Source organism: Terrapene carolina, unplaced genomic scaffold (genome assembly GCF_002925995.2).
Source record: "Terrapene carolina triunguis isolate 2854851 unplaced genomic scaffold, T_m_triunguis-2.0 Scaffold558, whole genome shotgun sequence".
NCBI classification, from domain to species: domain Eukaryota; kingdom Metazoa; phylum Chordata; order Testudines; family Emydidae; genus Terrapene; species Terrapene triunguis.
Window position 1 is genome coordinate 12,267,717 of NW_020664909.1, and position 20,948 is coordinate 12,288,664.

The 20,948-nt window shown below is 42.7% G+C and overlaps 1 protein-coding gene across 2 annotated transcripts in view; it reads left to right on the plus strand.

Moving 5' to 3' along the window:
• EPHA6 (EPH receptor A6) overlaps positions 1–20,948 on the plus strand; it is an 858,706-nt gene that overhangs the window by 691,839 nt on the left and 145,919 nt on the right. For both annotated transcript variants that reach the window (XM_026659017.1, XM_026659018.1), the window contains one exon: positions 528–713. In XM_026659017.1, the coding sequence (XP_026514802.1) occupies positions 528–713 (186 nt within the window). The remainder of the gene's footprint in view (positions 1–527; positions 714–20,948) is intronic.

The window sequence follows — 20,948 nt, forward strand, 5'->3', positions numbered from 1 at the left end:
CGGCCCTGTGGGTCGGAGATTGCTTCAGCTAATTCCTTAAGTAACCTAGGATGAATTTCATCAGGCCTTGCCAACTTGAATACATCTAACTTATCTAAATATTCTTGAACCTGTTCTTTTCCTATATGGGTTTGCGTTCCTTCCCTTGTGTTGTTAATATTAATTGTATTGAGTATCCTGGTCAGGTCACCATTAACCTTTTTACTGAAGACTGAATCAAAATAGGCATTAAACATCTCAACCTGCTAGATGTCATCAGATATTAGCTCTCCTTCCCCACCAAGTAGAAGACCTATGTTTCCTTTGTCTTTCTCTTGTTCTTAATGTATTTATAGAATCTATTCTTATTGTCTTTTATGTCCCTTGCTAGGTGTAACTCATTTTGTGCCTTAGCCTTTCTGACTTTGTCCTTACATTCATAGAGTCCTAAATTCTAAGGCCAGATAGAACTATTATGATCATCGAGTGTGACCTCCAGAAAATGTGAATTGTCTGTTAACAAAAGTATTTGCTCTTGTTCGTTTAAGGTGAATTTGGAGAAGTATGCAGTGGACGTCTGAAGACCCCAGGAAAAAGGGAGATTCCTGTTGCCATTAAAACTTTGAAAGGTGGCTATGTGGACAGGCAGAGAAGAGATTTCCTGAGAGAGGCTAGTATCATGGGACAATTTGACCACCCAAATATTATTCGCCTCGAAGGAGTTGTTACAAAAAGTAAGTTATTAATCTATTTTATTTCTTCCCTGTTGTGCCCCTGGTTTGGTATCAAAATTAAGGGCATCTTTCATGTTAAAAATAAATGCGATTGCATTCCACAATAATGACCCAAACCACCGGTGTATGGAAGTTACTATAAACTTTGGGGCCAGTATTTTAGAATAGTGTAGGATATGTGTTTTTTAATAAGGGATGCTACATCTCTGTAAAAATCCACCTCATTCAAATAATACCTTTAGAGGTTAATATGAAATAGGATTGCAGTGTTATCTACTGGAAAATTGAATACAAGAGAGAAATCTAGAATCCCAAATATTGTGAACATGAAGGCAAATTACCTTGCAGAGATAGGAAAGTGGTAGCTATATTCTTTGTTTCCCACAGCCACCCACTTTCTATCATTCTATAGTGTTACACTGATATTAGTATCTGAATGAACTCATTTCCTATCTACAAAAAATAAAAGTGTAAATCCTTTGTTAAAAAATCGTTGTACACTTGCAAAGCCTTCAGGAAAACGTTATGAAGAAAAACAAATACAGTTCATTCCCTATTTTTAATTTAGAATAATCTATCAAACTTCTTCATCTTTATTCCTATTCACAAGAAGCAAAAAACCCAAACAAACAAAAAACACCTTACTGTTCCAGCAATACCCCAATCATCTTAATCCATATTTTTGTTAGGTTAAGAAACTTCCTAAAGAACTAAAATGCACAGTGACTATTTAAGTCTGAGATGAATGTCCTATTAACATGCATGAAATTTATTCATAGCAAACTTTTTGTAACAACGAATTCCAAGCCTCAGGAGGCATGATATTCTTATAATGAAATCCTTGCTATACCCAACTCATGATGTTTGCTGATTTGCAATGCTTCTTCTGTTTATTTCTCTCTTAAAGTGGATTTAGACTTTATGAAAGGTAATGACTGATAGTATAAAGGAGTGAAGTCCTTTTGTCTGCACAGCAAATACAACATAGGCAGTGCAAGCTTTTCTGTTATCACCCCTTCAAATTGTCTAACGCTCGACTTGGGAGACACTATGTACTAGAAGTAAGATGGCAGGCTTGTTTTCTGTGGTTAAGGCACTGAACTGGAACTGCCACAGACTCACTGTGGGACCTTGGGCAAGTCAATCTCTCTGTGCCTTGGCTCCAAATCTGTACAATGTGGATAATAATGCTTCCCTTCCTCACAATGTCATTGCAATGATAAATTCATTAATGTTTATGAGGTGCTCAGATACAGTGATGAGGACCATATGCTGTAAACTTCCAGATCAGTATAGTTTGATCTTCATTATTGTTCAATCATTGATCACTCTGCTGAAACTAGCAAGGTTGCCAATTCATGCCAGGTAAGATACCATTGAGGGGGACAAGCATGGTTGTGAGAGATATGGAAATCTGTAGGATCTTAATTGAAAGCAGCTGCTTGTTTCGTGTACCCTGGTGGACAGCCATCCGATAGCAATAATCACTTTCAATCTTTACCAACCTGGGCTGTTTATGAACGAATGTCATAGAAATAACTTGACTCCGTATCCCATTACTCATTAGCTGATTCAACAGTGTAACTTAATATGTCTTATTTCTGAAAGAAGCTAGGGATTGTGATTCACAGTAATTGTTTACATTCAGTTACATGTTGCATACCTAATAGAATAGAATATACTTCGTGTTTAATCTTTGCCACACTTCTAAATTATCTTATTTATAATGTGTTGTCATCCATTCTAGTGAGAAGTGGGGCAGGAGTTAGAAACAATGAAATCAGTGCAAGTCTTTGTTCCTAGCACTGGACAGGCAAATTTGGGTCTTACGTCACCTTAAATCAATAAGATAATTAGCACTTGTTCTTTCCACTAAGGACTGCAGATACCTTACTATTGCTTTTAGAATATTTGCCTAAAGGTGATATAGGAGTGTGTGTTCCTGTGGCTTATAGTTATAGTTACACAAAAATGTATTGCTGTCAGATTATAATAAAAATCTAGCATTTTGATCGTTAAAAAGACAACTACGTGGGATGCAACAGGATTAATTCTAGCACTGTTTTATTGGTGCGGTTGGGACTATATTGTCAACAAATTTCACTTTAAATGCTAGACTGTGCAATTTGCACATAGCATGAAGTAAGGAGCTGTGCAGAGCTGACCTACTCTGAAAGACATGCCAGGAGGGGTTCCAAGTTCCCTGGTAACCAGAGGGAGCATGCACTCTGCTGCAGTCCTTCTGCTTCCCAGCATGTTGTGGTGGTGTAGCCATGGCTCCATCTTCTCCCCTCACTGCCTCCTTTGAGACACCATATGCCCCGGTGGGTAGTGTGCATGTAGTCCCTGCGCTTTCTTGAGAGCGCAGAGTCTGCAATTCTGCCAACACAAGCCAAGAAGGAAGGGAGGTTTCTTACTCCCACTGTGAACCCCTAGAAAGGTCAGGCAGAATTTGTCCCTAGATGCCTTGTTTGTTGATAAAATGATTACAAGGTGCTTTTTCTTAAGAGGTAAACTGATAACAGCCGAAACTGTTTATCTGATATGCATCTCCATTGCACTAAGCTGTAGAGATACATCTGATAGAATAAGTTTGATTAACAGAGTTGTACCACTATGCTTAGCACATTCTTTCCCCTCTAGTAGCCCTCAGGTGTAGCTGTAGCCATTGCTGGTATATATTGCATCAGTTTGCAAAGCAGTACTCTCCTTAACTAAGTCATTGGCTATTGAACTACAAAAGAGAAAGTAATTGATTGCAATAAACAGAAGAGCGTTACCAAACAAGTAATTATTGACCGGGGAACAGCAAATGCTTCCATGCATTACACAAATGATAGATCTTATCTTGCATTACTAAGTAAGCAGAAGTTAGCGTTTAAGTAATAGTATTCCCCAAAGTTGCCCTGTGTGTGGTCTGTCAAGGGTACGTCTACACTTACCGGAGGGTCCAGCGGCAGGCAATCGATGTTCTGGGATCGATTTATCGCGTCTGGTTTAGACGCGATAAATCGATCCCGGATCGATCCCGGAAGTGCTCGCCGTCGACGCCGGTACTCCAGCTCACTGAGAGGAGTACGTGGCATCGACGGGGGAGCCTTCCTGCCGCATCTGGACCCGCGGTAAGTTCGGACTAAGGTACTTCGAATTCAGCTACGTTATTAACGTAGCTGAATTTGCGTACCTTAGTCCGAAGTGGGGGGGTAGTGTGGACCAGGCCAAAGAAAAGAATGCTGTAATAGCCCTTTTGCAAATGAATAATTCTGCATTTAAAGGATTTATTCAGCAGATTTGTAATTTCCTTTTCTGACTGTTGTCTTTCTTACATGTGCCAGTCATGCCCCCTGTCCCGACGGCAGGGAGAGCTGGGTATAACTGCTGCACCAGCTCTATGTCACCAGAGGATCCAGTTACAGTGTGCTGGTCTTCCCATGGCCCATTTTGTTGGCTGTAGGAACACTTTCCGTCAGCAGTGCAGACCAAAGCAGGCATGCCACAGCACAGAATCTGGGCCCAGCAGTTCATTTACATCACTACTCAAAGGGCCAGACGCAAAAAGGAGCTGTTGCTTACACTGGATTTGTTTTAGAAACACTATTGATTTATGTGGGTTGCAATAAAAAGGCCATTTGTTGTCTACAGATCCACTCAGATATGCTTGTCTAGAGCAGTGGAGAAAATCCATGCTTCCCTTTCAGGTCAATCTGCTGTAGTGATGATGTTAGGTCTGCCTTTGGGAGCCCTGTTCATGAGCCAGTTTTTGTGTTTCACTCTGAGCATACTCAGCTGAGTTTGTGTTTCTTTAGCCACACTGACAGCCTTTCATAAATGGGTGTTGGAGAGGTGAGGAAGCTGCTTGCTTCATAGTACTCAGCAGGGCCGGCTCTAGGCACCAGCAAACCAAGCACGTGCTTGGGGCGGCACATTTTCAGGGGCGGCATTCCAGCCATCTGTTTGTTTGTTTTTTTTGCTTCGGGCAGCAAAAGCCTAGAGCTGGCCCTGGCAGCAGCAGCGCGTCGTGCGCGGGGGGCGCCCTGGGGCCGCCGTGGTTCGCGCCGTGGGGGAGCAGCGCCCACACCTTGTGGCTGGGCCAGGCAGGCCCTGAGTGGGGGACACTCAGGCTGGGGGCTGCCCCGCGGGGCACACAGAGCCGCCTGCAGATGCCGCAGGGCGGCCGCCCCCCAGCGCCGCAGCCGGGGCTGGGCGAAGCGGCCCGAGCCGCCCAGGGACTGTGGCAGGGTGGCCAGAAGCAGCAGCAGCAGCGGGGCCATAGAGGACGGGGTGCTGCTGGGTGGGGCCCGCGTCCCACTCTCCGGGGCTCCGCTCCTCTGGGGCTACCCTGCCCTGGCTCCTCAGCCCCCTGCTGGGGCAGTCCCCCGGCTCTGCTCTCCCGGGTCCTGGCCGGTCCTGGAGGCGGGAGCCCTGGCTGGAGGAACCCTGGGCTGAGGCGTGGCCCGGGAGCCCCGCTGCTTACCCCGACGCTGCCAGTGCCGGATTGGCTGGAGGCGAGGGGGAAGTGGGCAGAGTCAGCCCTGGTGGGGGGGAGCCCAGGGCTGGGGCAGCAGGGGGTGCGGGTGGGGGAGGATACTGGTGGGGGGGGTAAGAGCCCAGGGCTGGGGTGGGGGGCAGTCAAAATTGTTTTTGCTTGGGGCGGCAAAAAACCTAGAGCCGGCCCTGGTACTCAGATGTTGCCGTGACAGGGGTCCAATGGGGGCCACACTGAGTTTGCTTAATTAGGGCAAACTGCAAAGAATGGGGCAGACAATCCCCAAAGCTGGTGGTTATTCCAATACTTAGTTCCACCAAGCTAGCCAAAAACAGCTTCTATAATACCTTACTGGTTATACAGAAGTCAAACACAGTCCCCTTAAAAGCAAACCCAGCCTTTGGGCTCCTCCCAGACAGCCAAGTCAAATATGAAAGTTCTACCAATTGCAAAGGATCGGACACATTACCTCCCAGGTTAATGACTATTTCAGATCTTTACCCAAATACACACTACAGCCAATTCTTATTAACTCAACTAAAATGTATTTAAAAAGAAAGAGAGAGTATTGGTTAAAAGATCACTATACATACAGATATGAGTACAGTTCTGAGATCAGTTTCATAATAGAGATGATGAGCATTGGAATTGCAAAGAGTTCTGAAAATTAGTCCATAGATTCAGTCCAATGTTTCATACCTAGGGTGATCCAGATGGGACTAGAGATCTCAGTCTTAGGACTCAAACTTCACCTGAATAAAACTCAAGCAGATCTGAGATAAAAAGGATCAGGACCCAAGGGTCCTTTTTATAGTGTCAAGCCTTCTCTTGACAGCAGGGAGTCCTCAAGTGAACAAGAGGCTTTTGAAGTAACCTTCTGTTTCCTAAACATCATCAGTAATTAGCTACATGGATTAACATAAGGTAATTATCCATTAAGCAATTTATCACAGACTTTAAGGAGACATATAGACAATGACATTACTTCACCTAAATTTCATCTAAATGTTAATATTTCTTTTTGATCCCTGAATTAACAGAATACAGCCCTAGACAGGAACCATTTGGTTACATTGTTAAACTCTAACAAGATATAGGTAAACATAGACTACTATGATCACTATCTTCTCCCATTCTTTAACACTACAAGTTTACATTTCAAAGTTCTAGTCTATCTAACATTTCTTTGCTAGCTACTTGTAAGGAATATCTCTAATTACTATTTACATACTTTCCTAATATGTCTTTAAAGGTAGAATTTGGGTCATTTACCCTGCTAGTTGCTTAATCCTCTGTCATAGTTCCCAAAGCCAGTTGTCACAGTTGAGGGCAACTGTACCTGTATTTCCCCCAGTGGTCCACTAAGGGCACCTACGCTCAAGCTTCCCAGTGTTGCCTTTTTTGGGTGAAGATTCGTGTCTCTCTCCCTTCTGACCAGGGATTCCCAGGCTGTGCAGTTTCCTACCCTCGTTGTGTTATTCCCAGTAGATACGTTGCCCAAGCACACCCAGTTGCTTTCTGTTCAGAGACAGTTAACAGTGTGATTGACCATGGTTATAGATACCACACAGCTCTTTGTATGCAATCCTATTTCATTATTAGGGTAAAAGCACTCCAGAGAAAACATATTAAAACAATAAAAGAACCCACATGCATGCTAATCAGCTTACCGGAGAACCCCCCAATCCTTCCATGGGCTATGGCAGAAGCAGTCCTACAACACCACATGCACAGGGTTTTCTTTGTAGTCACAAGTTTATCACAGCTTCAGCTCGAAACAGGCACTCAGTCTTCTGGAGCCTCAGCAGGCCCAGTCCTTCCAACCCTAACCTAAAGATTGGGGGCCTCCTTGGACAGGCTTCCTGTCTGCTTTCTGGATCAGTAAGAAGGCTCTGAGACAGGCTACGTCTTCACTACGGGGGGGGGTCGATTTAAGATACGCAAATTCAGCTACGCGAATAGCGTAGCTGAATTCCACGTATCGCAGCTGACTTACCCCGCTGTGAGGACGGCGGCAAAATCGACCTCCGCGGCTTCCCGTCGACGGCTCTTACTCCCACCTTTGCTGGTGGAGTAAGAGCGTCGATTCGGGGATCGATTGTCGCGTCCTGACGGGACGCGATAAATCGATCCCCGAAAGGTCGATTTCTACCCGCCGATTCAGGCGGGTAGTGCAGACCTAGCCACAGTTTAAAACCAGGCTATTGATCCAAAAATCCTTTTGTTGCCTGTTGGTCCTTGGAGAATCCAGTTTGAACTACTATATGTATATCTCTCCAGGGGAGTGGTTTCAAGGGGCTGATAACAGAGGAAGTACCTTAGCACCCCCATCCTACTAGATGTACATACAATGCCACAATAACACATCCATAATTGTATTTTTACTACAGTGGACCCATTTGTCCAGGATATTGTCAGTCTGTCATGCCAGGGTTTAAGCTCCATGGGAACAGGACCCATTTGACATCTAAATCATGTTGTATTCTATATTACATAAACCCAGGAAAATCCCCCTCCAAGGCAAGCTCTGTGACCTAAACTATGAAGGTTAGTTGCCCCCCTCCCTGGTGCTCTAACTATTCTAATTCATTTTATAGCCATTGCCTCCTATTTGAAAACAACAGCTTTTGCATATTTCAGAATCTGAAAATGTCACTCTGATGAGTTGAATCTTTTTGAAGAATTTATGCCCTTTATATAACATGAACCAGAAAGGTTCAAAATTATCCATCCAACAAGGGAGGATAGAAGAAGGTGACAGCCATATTCTTGGTTCTGTGTCAGCCCATGTTCCAGTAATGATAGGTGTAAGTTTGGTATGACACTGGACACTTGTTTATCATTTTCTGAGTGTTGTGCTCAAGTGACTTTCAAATCTTGAATGCCATAGTGATTGTGAAATCCATAAATCAGCAATCTGACAAATCAAATTCAAATCTTTAATCATAGAGCTCCCTGTCAAACTACTGTATATTGCAGAGGAGGGCAAACTTACTGATCCTCCGAGTCACATACGACAATCTTCAGAAGTTCAAGAGCCAGGGCACACCTGCCGGGGCTCAGGGCTTCATCTCCAGGGGAGGCATCTGACGGGGATTGGGACTTCAGCCCCGCTCCTGCTGAAGCCCCAAAACCTGGCAGGAGCGACCCGTGGGGCAGAAGTCCAGAGACCTCCCCTCCCCGCTGAGCAGAACCCCCTCCCTGCTGCAAGGTAGAGATCCAGACACCACTACCCCCCACTAACTGGTAAGTGAGAATGGAGGGAAGGCATGCGGGGGCTCCGCGAGCCATACTTCAACGGTAAAAGAACTGCATGTGGCTTGTGAGCCACAGTTTGGCCACCACTGGTATATTGCCTTGTCTCTAAGAAGAGAGTCCAGAGGACAGCAACACCTTGCATTGTTCATGATGAGGGCAAAGTAGCAGCATGATCCTAATTCATTGCAATTTGCAGTGTGTAACTTTTCATTGCAGATCTCTTCTTCACTCATTACAAATGTCAGCAAGAGATATCAATGAATCTTCCTCCCCCCCTCACATTCCCTACCCCCTCAGGGAGGATGTTATGTTTTAACTCTTTGAGCCCTCTGGATAATGCATCAAACATTGCTCTTTTCTCCATCCTATTAACAGGTGGAGATTATTAAAGTGAGTTCAGAATTCACTTTGGAAGGTTACATATTTTACAGTACAATATATTTATTATATGCTGTGTTGTATGCTTGTCTATTATGCAAAAGAATGAGGTAACTTTGAGTTTGTGACACTTTAATGTCAACCACATATCATGAGATTTTACTTTCAGCCAATCTTATTTTATTGTATAAAAAAAATATTGAAAATTAAATGTTAAACAGTGACTTTCTGAACTTGGATGCAACATATTAGTTTACATAATGTCTTTAGCACTGTGTACCAAGGAAAAATGTGAACTGTATTACTATCTAGTAATGGTTTTCTAAAATGTAAAATTTTGAAAGTCAACAGAAAACATCTGACTTTAATAAATGTCATGTTAACACTATCTTACAGTAACACTACCAGAGCATATACTGCAAATGTACTGTATTTCCATAAAGGTTTATAATTGATTAATTATATAGTTGCAGCCATTTTTATATTTGGCTATATAGCAGTGTGGTCAGTTTCTTCCCCTTGGATCAGAGTATGTAAGTCAAAGGTGTATCAGTCGTTGAAATCTACAATATTAATAAATAATTTGAAAACCAAACAAAAGAAAAAACAAAAGTGTATCTGCAACCATAACAAAACTTTTTAGTTTATCCCCATAACTCAAGACACCAACACTGCTAAGAAATACCTGTGAAGTGGAAGACCATGCTGAGTTCTGACATGAAAAGGAGCACCCACAAAAAAGTACTTTTAAAGCAATAATAAATAATGTTGTAACTTTAGCAATGTAGCAATTTTGCATGGAGAACCAGTTTAGAATAGATTAGTAAAAAGGGAAACAAAAGCCATAGTATTTGGTTAAAACCTACTATGGGCCATATTACAATCATGATATCTGTCACTCTCAGCAAGTTACTGTTGCATCAGTGGTATTTCCCATTCTAAGTATAGCTAGTATGCTATGTAGCAAATATTGTGGTGAAAGTAACTAGTGTGTTATGGTAAATTTTTGAGTTTTTAATGCCACATACTGTATTAATGAATCTGTCTAATGAAGCATATTGGAACTATATGCAAAACTTCATGGGACAAATTCATCCCTGGTATAAATGGTATGACTCCTTTTGATGGAGCGCCCACCTCACACTGGTTTGGAAGGGGTTAAGGTGGCCAGGTAGGCCAATTAACTCCCCTGAGTGCACCTGGAGGAGGAGCTTGGGATCTGGCCACTAACTAGGAGTAGGCTCAGCTGTGCCAGTACAGGCAGGGGCCCAGCATACAGCCAAGTAGCTGGCTACAGGTGGGGGCTGCAGGAAGGCAGGCTGCAGCCACTCCCTGAGTAAAGGAGTTGGCAAACCCAGAGAGGGGAGAAGCCAGTAAAGTCGGAAAAATCCCAGGGGAAACCGCAATGAGGACTAAGGAGATATAGGCCTTGGCTGCATGTTATAGGGTCTCTGGGCTGGAACCCAGTGTAGTGGGCAGGCCTGGGTTAGGGTTAAGGTTCGGGTTCCCCTACTAGCCATTGGGTAGGATGTTGGCGATGCCACCCTGACAACATGGTCTTGAAGGCCTTTGAAATCCCTGGAAGGGGAGGAGCTATGAAAGGAAACTGCAAATCTGGGAATGAGTGGGGTAGCAGAAGGAGACCAGATTGGGGAAGACACCGTGGGAGGGAGAGTGCAGGCTGGTGGAGCTAATTCCCAGGATGACCATCAGGAGGCGCTGTGAGCAGTGAGTGAACCCCATGCCACTCCTGTACAGCCAATGGAGTTACACCTGTTTATACAAGGATTGAATTTGGCTCACTGTCTTTATTTTTCTTTGAATATTGTTTAAATGTTAAATACCATTGCACATTACTGTAAGTTTAAATGGTGCCATGGTGAACTGAAAAAAAAAAAAAAAGACTATGAAAGATCAGCCATATATTTTCACTGGATGTGTTTTATTAAAATGGGATCCAAAATGAAGATTTGGAAATTAGAGCTATGGACCATGTTTGACATAATCAAGACAAAAGTAAGCTATTTTATCCACAACACTTTTTGTAAAATAGGTTACCCTTAATGGACTCATATCCAGAGTACCTAATTAATTTAGATAATGCTGAGTTATTAGTATTAGACAAAAAATGCAGGGCTTACAAAATATATGCACAGTACCCTGCATATAATTTGTGGAAGGTTTCTTCTGCCAAGACCTACAATACCCAGTAAATTGATTTTCCTAAATGACAAGTACTTAAAAGGAATTAGCTCTTAAACCTCTAGAAAATTATTCTTTTCATTTGACAGAACTTTTTGGCAAGAACCAAAAGGCCTTTATGGTTTCGAACAGTTCCACTTTTTGGGTTCTACTTCTCTGTAATGTAGCTAGCAAGCAATACAGTATAACTGTCAGCTTTGCTGTATGTTTCTTGGGCTGATAAGCAATGAAAAAAAGTATATTGTCAAGTGGTCAAATAACTTAACATCTCGTTAGTAGTAGCTTAATCTGACCATGATACCATGTCTGCCACGACTAAACCTTTATAATTTTTTTTTCAAAAGCTGCTTCTGTAAAGAAAGTAGGCAGCAACTGGATTTCACACTCTCTGCAGGATCTTTTTTTCAAAGCTGGCTGTATTTAATCACATAGGGCCTGTTTTCCAAAGGTATTAGGTGTCTAAAGATGCAGACAGGTGCCTAGTGGGATTTTCAACAGAGGCTAGGCACCTATCCACATCTTTAGTCACCTAAATACTTTTTAAAATCGGTCCTTTTGTTATCCACAAGGTTTATTGTGGTTGTTTTTTGTTTGGAGTTTTTTTTAAGAAAAGGCTTGATATGACAATCGATTTGCATAATTACCATTACCAGCTGCAAGCAATTGCATTTCAGGATAGGTTTCATTCTCCTGACTATATTATGTAATTCTCTGTTTTAAAATCCCCATTAGGAGTGAGAGAGAAGATTGAACTTTAAATTGAACAAATTAGTTGTAATGGGTAGATGGAATATGATGGGGTTTCTTGTGAATACAGTCCAGAGAACTAATGAGTAAAAGGGACACAGGTTCAGTTGCACTGATGAGGTTTATTTCTTATTTACATTGCTGATTTTGTGCTTGTATAATAGAACTGTTATAGTTTTGCCGTAGTCATGGTGAGAAAATTAGTGATTATTTTGCAAATTAGCAAATGAGTAAAAAATAAAACAATTTAAAAAGAAATTAAGGGCACTGATTCATAAACTGTATTTTATTCATTTATTTTATTAAATATACATTAATTTGTTATAACTTTCTTCATTACCTCATAGTGCCCTAGTAAATTAACTGTACTCTCATTTGTAAAATGAATAGTCTTAAATCCAGTTGCATCTCTCTTGCTGATAAGTCTTTGATGAGAAGTAAGAGGAGACCATTGGATTTAATGGTAAAACTTCTTGGGTCTGAGGTTTCCCAAAATGATGATTAGGGAGATTCTACTGTGTTTTTAAGCTTGAGTCTAGAAGCGTTTGATCATATCTGAGGGATTATTTTGTACACTTTTAACCTAAGTTTAAAAAATACAGTAATTTTCTCTGTACATTCAGTAAAAGCTTTGTCCCTTTGTTTCATTTCACTATAAATGCTTAACTTTAGTCCTACTTTCAATATTAAGTCATCCTGTGATAGCGCTCATAGTTGTGTTGCGTGGCATCAAGGAAGTGTAACTTGACCAAGTGAAAATGCATTTTTGTCACCTACTAATGAAACCTGCAGCTCTTATGATTAGCTTTATTTATTATCAAAATAGACAAATTAATAGTGAGGGAATAACAAGCTAGAGACAAAGCTGGTGTTACAATGTGCAAATATCCTGTTTATTTCAACTCCCTCTGCACAATACGTACAGGGCTCTGTTGTGTCTTTGCAGGGCTGTTGTATTTTGCAGGTAGATATGCAAGTGCACCACTTCAACATCAGTGCCCAGAGGCACTTGTGAAGTGCTCGGGTAGAATGCTTTTATGGGCACTAGCAGCAGCCCTTATTGGGAGGTGAGGCACAAGCTCACCCCTATCTGCCTTCAGACCACCTCAGCCAATGCATTGGGTGAGAAAGTGAGACTGCAGAAGCCGGACTTTCACGCTGCTCAGACACATCCTCTTTGCGCTGAAAAGTACTGCAGGTGGAACTATGACTTTCACGCACTTTTGCAGTCAAAGAGCTGGATTTTCCTCTCCCACGGCTGTAAGTGAGGAGTAACTCCACCGAAGTAAACGGAATCACCAGTGTGTCCTCTCTTACTGGATTTAATCAAGCCCAAGCAGTGCAAGCTTTGGGAGTCTGGCTGCCTCTTTTGTAGGTGCACAAGGGAAGGGTGTACTTTCCATCCCCACTCCCTGCCAACCAGGTGCATAGGGGCAACTTGTATCTGGCCATTAGTGTATCAAAGATGGATCCACAATATGATTTATTGAGTATAATATTGAGCATATAAAGTAAACATTGGTGTGTGATGGGTGAGGATATTGGAAAATTAAATGAGCACCTTAAAGTGAGGCTTTGAGGCCTGGCTTGTAAAGAGTGGACAGAGTAAGCAGGGAATCTAGAAAGAATACTAATACAAAAGCCCAGCTGTAAAATAATTAAGGAATGAATCAAAGTATTGGTGGCAGAAATTTAGTATGTGTTGATTTTAGGAATGTTAGCGAGGCAGTGTGGAAGTCAGCTGAATTGGAACGGGCAGTAATAGTTTAAAAAAAAAAATAGAATCAAAAAGGACTTTCAGGTTCCTTGCTGCCAACTGAGGTTAACTTGGTTAAAGTTGGCCTTAGCATAGAAACACGGCTGGGTGGTTTTCTATCACAGGAGAATAAAGTAATTTCAGTTTTAGCCATGTTCATGTGAAGAAGTTCTAGTACATCCAGCACACATCTGCCAAACTTTTAATAATAAGAGCAAGTATATCATCTGAAGCTAGGAAATGGAAGATAATACTGTAACTAATCAGCATAGGGATAATGGTCATGCCTGGAAGAACTCATCAGTTCACCAAGGGGAAAAGTGGTACAAAGAAAATAGTGAAGGGCCTAGGACCGAGCCCTGGGGAAAATTTACCATTAAATCATACAAATTAAACAAACTAGTTACTGAATGCCTGCGAAGATGGAGAAGACAGATAAAAAACTAGCCAGAATCTGAAAAACAAGCCACAGAGAATGACAAGTGAGGTCTTAGTATAGAAAAAAATATTTAAGCAGCTCTGGATTTCTTGTCTCCATGATCTGCAGATTACAAGTAAAAGGTGTTATTTTTGCCTATCAACGCTGCAAATGCAGTCAAGGTCTCTGAAAGTTAAAGTGAGTTATTTTCTTCTTGTGCATCAGCACCAGTAATAAAGGTTCTGCAAGCTGAATTGAGCTTTCACCTATACCTGCCACAACCTCGTTGTCTTCCACTTGTACTCTTAATGTAGGGTGACCAGACGTCCCGATAAAATCAGGATTGTCCCAATTTTGAGGAGTTTGTCCCACATCCCGACTGAAGTACGGTTGGGACACCATTTGTCCCGATATTTTGTTTCGGGCGGGTTTTTTTTTGTTTGTTTGTTTTTTACACTCACCCGTCCGGGTCTCCGGTGGCAATTTGGCGGAGGGTCCTTCAGTCGCTGATGGTCTTCAGCAGCCGATGCTTCTGCCTTTGACGCAAGGTTTATTACCCGCCGCCAAAATGCTGCCAAAGACCGTCAGCGATTGAAGGACCCTCCACCGAATTGCCGCTGAAGACCCGGATGGGTGAGTGTAGCAATTAAAAGCCTCCCCCACCGCCCCCCCGCGGGGGTCCCGATATTTTCCACTTAGCATCTGGTCACCCTACCTTAATGACACCTGTGCAACACTGTCATCTTCCACGGTGTCTCACAGGTATTACTGATTTGAATTTGGTACAAAATTTTGGTGATGCAAAAAAGGAGTAGAAACTGTAGTTCACTGCATCTTAGCTGTATTTGGGTTTGCAGAGCTACCTGAAGTAAAGTGCAGTAAATGTATTTGCATTACTCAAGTGAGCAAATGTCACTCTGAATTAGAACAGGGAGTGGTCTGCTAAATAAAAACATGCTATTTTTAAACAGTCACTTTTCAGAGTAGAGCTGCACTTTCACTATTTTAACAGTGCAAGATGCAAAAGGTACATCCAAAAGAGTAAGCCATGGGATCACTGGGAGTGATTTTTGGAATAAATTAGTACCTGGAAATGAGCATTTTGAAGGAACAGACATATTCAAACAGTATGTTACCTCGAAAATATGTCTTGCAAAAGACCCTTTGGCCAAAATGTTGTACCAGTGTGGTCTGCCCCTCTAATGGCCTGTGGCTGCAGGGCCTGGAACTGACCAGCCCTGTTCTGAAGTGGAACCCCTTTGGTAACCAGTGTTTGGGATTGACAGGTTGCAGATAGGATTATGAGATCATGAGAGCTCCAGGGGAGTATGAAGGGAGCTGGGTGTGTGTGAGGGGGGTGCAGGAGTCCGGGCAGGGGGCTGGGGGTGTGTATGGGGGTGCAGGAGTCAGGGCAGGGGAGGTGTGAGGGGGTGCAGGGGTCAGGGCAGGGGGCTGGGGATTGTGAGGGGGTGCAGGGGGTTGGGGGGGTGTGGCGGTGCAGGAGTCAGGGCAGGGGGCTGGGGAGGTGTGAGAAGGGTACAGGGGGCTGGGGGTGCAGGAATCAGGGCGGGGGCTGGGGAGGTATGAGGGGAGTGCAGGGGTCAGGGCTGGGGGTATGTGTTGGGGGTGCAGGGGTCAGGGTGGGCAGAGGGCTGGGGGTGTGGGCTGGGGCATGGGGGTGCTCACGGCAGGGGGCTGGAGGGGGTATGCCCTGATTCCAGCCCCTTCCCCAAGGCCCCGCCCCCGCCTCTTCTCCTCCTCCTCCGCGGAGTGGCGAGCATGCTGAGGCTCTGCTCTTCTCCATCCCTCCTGCCGGCAAACACCTGATCAGCAGCAGGGAGAGGGGGAGGAGAGGGAATGTAGCACCCTCCGGGGAAGAGACAGGGGAGGAGATTGGCTCTTTCCAAATGCTTTTGTTGCTCTGCACATACTTCTAACACTTCCTATAACAGTTGCTAGTGGAGAACGCAGCTTCTCCAAGCTGAAGTTAATAAAAACACATGTAGGCTCCACAATGACACAGGAAAGGCTGGTCAGCCTTGAAACCATCTCAATAGAGCATGAGCTGGCCCAGACTGTGGACCTTCAGGAAGCAGTTCAAACCTTTGCAACCAAGAAGGCACGGAAAGCACCACTTTGATTATTCAAACATAAAAATGCCAGTGTTTACTATGCAGACAAGAAAAGTTACATTTGCTGTTCAGACGTTTGAAAGTTAAGTGTTACTTAAAAATTTTGAAGAAGGCATTTTAAGTTGTTAGTTCTCCTTTATTGGGGTAGGTAGCAGAGCAGTACCATGAGAGGAGTAGAACAGGAAGAGGGCAGAATTGAGACCTTTCAAAGTTTTGGCCCAAGCGAGGGTGTGTGGGGGCATCATTTGAGCTCCCCGCCTCAGGTGTCAAAATGTTGTGGGCCGGCCCTGGGTCACAGGCTTCTAGCTGTCTTCTTTCTTGGGACAGAGTCCCACAACTCTCTCTGTCCACACTGGGGATTTAGGCTGCAGTTGACTCTGATCACCAGGGAAGTCTGACTTTAGTTCAGCACCTGCAATCCAGTTGTCTCAGGCTATGTCTACAGAGCAATTAAACACCTGCAGCTGGCCCAGGTCAGCTGATCCGGGCTGTGAAATTGCTGTGTAGACATTCGGGCACAGTCTGGATCCTGAGCTCTGGGACCCCAGCCCAAGTATGAATGTCTACACAGCCGTTTTACAGTCCTGTAGCCTGAGCCCCATGAGCCTGAGTCAGCTGACCTGGGCCAGACATGGGAGTTTAATTGCGGTGTAGATGTGCCCCCATGGCCAATGGCAGGGTTAACCAGTGACCAGCCAGCATTAATAAGGAAAATTATTATTATTCAGAACAAAAGCATTACAGAGAAAACATATATCTTAAAAACAATAGAACAGCTTACATGCAGGTCTTAGCTTACCAAGCAGCCGTCCATCTACTACATGGAGACCCTGTTCAGAACAAAATACTTCAAACCCTTTCTACAGGTTCTGTCCTTGGATCCAGTGAAAAGAACCTCTTTCCTTATGGCAGGCTGGTCACTTTATACAGTTTTCATCTTTGTCAGGTCTTCTGAAACATATCAGACCAGTCTATGCAATTTTCACCAGGGGGTTTGGCTCCTCCAGACTTGCTGCCTGTCTAGTGATTTCCATTAATTCCTCCTCCCCCACTGATTTTAGTTCCTGCAGGAAACTCCTGTAATTCCCCCATGGAGACAGAATACAATCCATAGTATCTGTCACACATGGTTTCCTGCCCTTCTAAATAGGGAATCTGATTGGATTAGATATTACAAAATAATTCAGATTTTAGTTACCAAGATGTGTGTCTTGCCTGTCACTTATAAATGAGGGAACTGAGATAATTATGTGCTACTCACTTGTAGGATTTTCTGCCATTTTGGTGTTGACATCTCTCTCTCCAGCCCCTTCTCCCAGCAGCTTATTGTGCTCAGGATGCTCTTTTTAGTTTTTTGGGGCATTTCAAATTGCAAAAGATTATATTAAATTTTACTGTGTCTGTTCAGAGACATCCATCAAGCATTTTAGTCTACCAGAATTTGACTACTATAACTCGGTTATTTTTTGGAAGGCAAAGAAATCACTATCTACCTATTTTTCTTGTGTAGTAATATATCCACACTCACTCACCCATCTCTTACAGGGCCCAATTCTATTGATAAGAGTAAAGTTATGTGCTGAAATGAGCACAGACAGTTGTAACATTTATTTCAGTCAGAAAAGAAGTGGTATTTGGGAACTGTATCTTTTTTTGTAATTCCTTGGGTCACATAACCCAATCTCCTAAAAGTGTTCTGCATTCTTTTTGGCTGGTTTGTCTGTTTCCAAGGTTTGCAGCTGGGACTAAAACTTAAACAGGAAGTAATATTAATCTGGAGTTTGAGCAAAAAGAATTACAGGTAATTTTGATTGTAGTCCTATTCCAAGAAGAAATTCTGGTTTGATAATTCAAATACTTTTATGCCCCAAAAGGTTCTGTACATAGTTCTAAATTTGAATCTACATTAACAGTTACCAAGTATCTACTGGGGTTAAACCAGGATGGTTTGCTAAGAAATCGACCCTCAGCTAGTGAAAGTCTAAATTTAGTTGTTTGTGCAATATCTGCCTGGAAATGTAGCAGTGTACTTCAAACCTTCCATTCGTTGGAAACTTAAGGTTCATTTTTACTCTCTTTTCTTTATCCTGTCAGCAGCTTAGACAAATGTGCAAGCTATCCTTTTTTCATGTAATTTTTCTAATAAGATTTCTTGGACCAGGATATAACTGCTGTCATGATTAATACCTTTATTGCCACACACTTTGCTCACTTATCAACTATTCTTTTCCTTGGGTTGCTGTTAGTCTTATCCCAGTTATATTCTTTGGACCAGCACTAGTCCCCAGAGAGAAAAATTTTGAGGATCAAGCAGGGTGTGACTGGCGTGATGGGATGGTGCATGGAAAGATTTTTCACCTAGAGACTCATCCATGGCATGAAAACTCTAGAGACCAATTACTGTGGATTATAATTAGATTTTAATAAATTACTGCATATGTTTAGCTCACGCTAGCAGACATACCATGTTGTTCTATGATCCTGCTAGGTCTGTGCCCCTGCCTGGTAGACAATACTGTGCTGCATGAGGTTGTCTTTCAAATCAGATGCAAAACTGAGGACTCAGTCACAGTTACCATTAAATATCCAATGCTACTTTTCGTAAGAGAAATGGGTATTAACTCCACTGTGTTGGCCAAATTCTAACTCATGTTAATATATTCTACACTTCTACCCCGGTATAACGCTGTCCTCGGGAGCCAAAAAATCTTACCACGTTATAGGTGAAACCGCATTATATCGAACTTGCTTTGAGCCGCCAGAGTGCGCAGCCCTGCCCCCCCGGAGCACTGCTTTACCGCGTTATATCCGAATTCGTGTTATATCAGGTCGCGTTATATCGGGGTAGAGGTGTACTTACTAAAATTTCCCCTGTAATTTGTCAAGCTGATGCAGTATTCTTTTCCATTTTTGATCTTAAAATATTGGATATTATTTGTGTGAGGTTCAAGAGCTGCAGTGTTCCACCGCAGAGGTGTTTGTATTTCACTGGTGGCTCATATATCTTCTACCTCTTTCCATAGATCAAAGGGATATTGTGACGCTTTATTAAGTAGTGTGTAAAATGCTCTGAGATCCTCAGATGTAAGGCACTGTAAAATCCATTATTACAATTAAATAGTTTGATGTTAGTTTTGTGTTTGTCTTTGAAAATGTGATGTATATAGTTATATTAACAAAACACTCTTAAAGGTGCTTGGGAGTTGGATGCCTAGGCACTTTTAAAAATCCTAGTAGGTTCCTATCTGAATCCTTAGGTACCTAAATATCTTTGAAAATCTCGTTGTAGGTGCCTAAATTGCTTTTCAAAATAGGACTTAAGCACTCCTGAAAACATTACCCTCCTAGAAGTTTGGAAAGCACTAATTCGGGTCATTATTAAACATGTTACTGCTCGATTTCATTTTGCTTTTCAAACCCATACAAGATTTTTACCTCTTCTGAGCAGCCAATTAATCAGACACTTGAACCACTCAATCCCTCACTGCAAAAATTAAACAAATGTATACACTTTTTTCTCCAGATAGGGACTAATTCTGCTCTCTGCTCATGCATATGGCTACCATTAAAGGGCAGAATTTGGCTCTAAATGCATGTCAAAAATATCTGACTTGCTCTGCTAGTCAGATTTTGGGTAATTCTTTAGGTTTTATCAATTTATGGTGTATCATTAAACCTCTGAATCTAGGGGGGAGAATTATAATGAATCACAGAAAACAAAGTGTGTTAATGAAGATAGCCATCAGAGAACATTAATTCAGGTTAAGAAATGATGGACATTTAAAATTAAATTGTAAAGGGATCCTATTCTCTTACGTAAGCAATCTGATTTTATAATTCATAGAACCATAGGAGCTAGATATGTGAAAGGCAACTTAAGTCATCTGCTCTATCCTCCTGCTAATGCAAAAATGATTGTAACTGAGCATAGCTGTAGTAGTATTAGAGACCAGGACATGGACAGTCGTGCTTAGTGGTTGGAGCGGGAGTCCAGCATAATGATTAGAGCAGAAGTCCAGTGCTAGAAGCCAGAGCCAAGGGTCACAGCTGGAGTCAGGAGCCAGAGTCAGAGGCCCAATGCTAGAGCCCAGGGTCCAAATTAATGTCAGAGGCAAGAGCTGGAATTGGAGCTGAGGGTCAGAACCAGGTTACTTGAAGTGAGGCAAGTCTGGGAAGGAGCAGGCGCAGGAGCTGTCACAACCATTGGCAAATGCTTTGAGCAGCTGCTAGGCTAAAGAGCTGGTGTGCCAACTCTTTCAACCAATCAGGCAGTGTAGCCAATCAGGCAGCCTACTTCAGCCAGATACGCTCATTAAGTGCCTGGAGAGTGGCTCTGCTTCAGGCCTGGATTCCTGACAAATATTTTTAGTGGGCCAGAGAAAGTTGAGAGAAAGAGAAAGAAATGGAGCTTCTTGAGAAAGATGAAATACAAGACCAATGAAGAACTATATTCTCCCATTTGTGTATGGCATAAGACACAACAGCCACATGCAAACAGCAGTCCGATTTGGATGAGGAGTGCTAAAGGAGGGGAACAGTGGCATGTAGAATTTATCCTTATTCCAAATCAGAGGCATCCGTCTTTATGCCACTGCTGAGCCCTTGGAAACACACAAGATTTTAGGGAATGTGGACAACTGAGACACTCCAGGCAACATGTTTCCTAAGCAAACATGCTCAGTTTTTGGTGAGCACGACAAAATGCCGCTGAAAATAATAACTTCCAGTCAATTTCATGACTTGAGCGGGCCTTTGAAATTTGTAAGGGGAATAGTCCTGGCATCAGAGAGGTGTCTTTTGTTGTCACCATAAAAATCTGTTCAGACTTGGTTGAGTTATAAATCGTTGAAAATTGCTA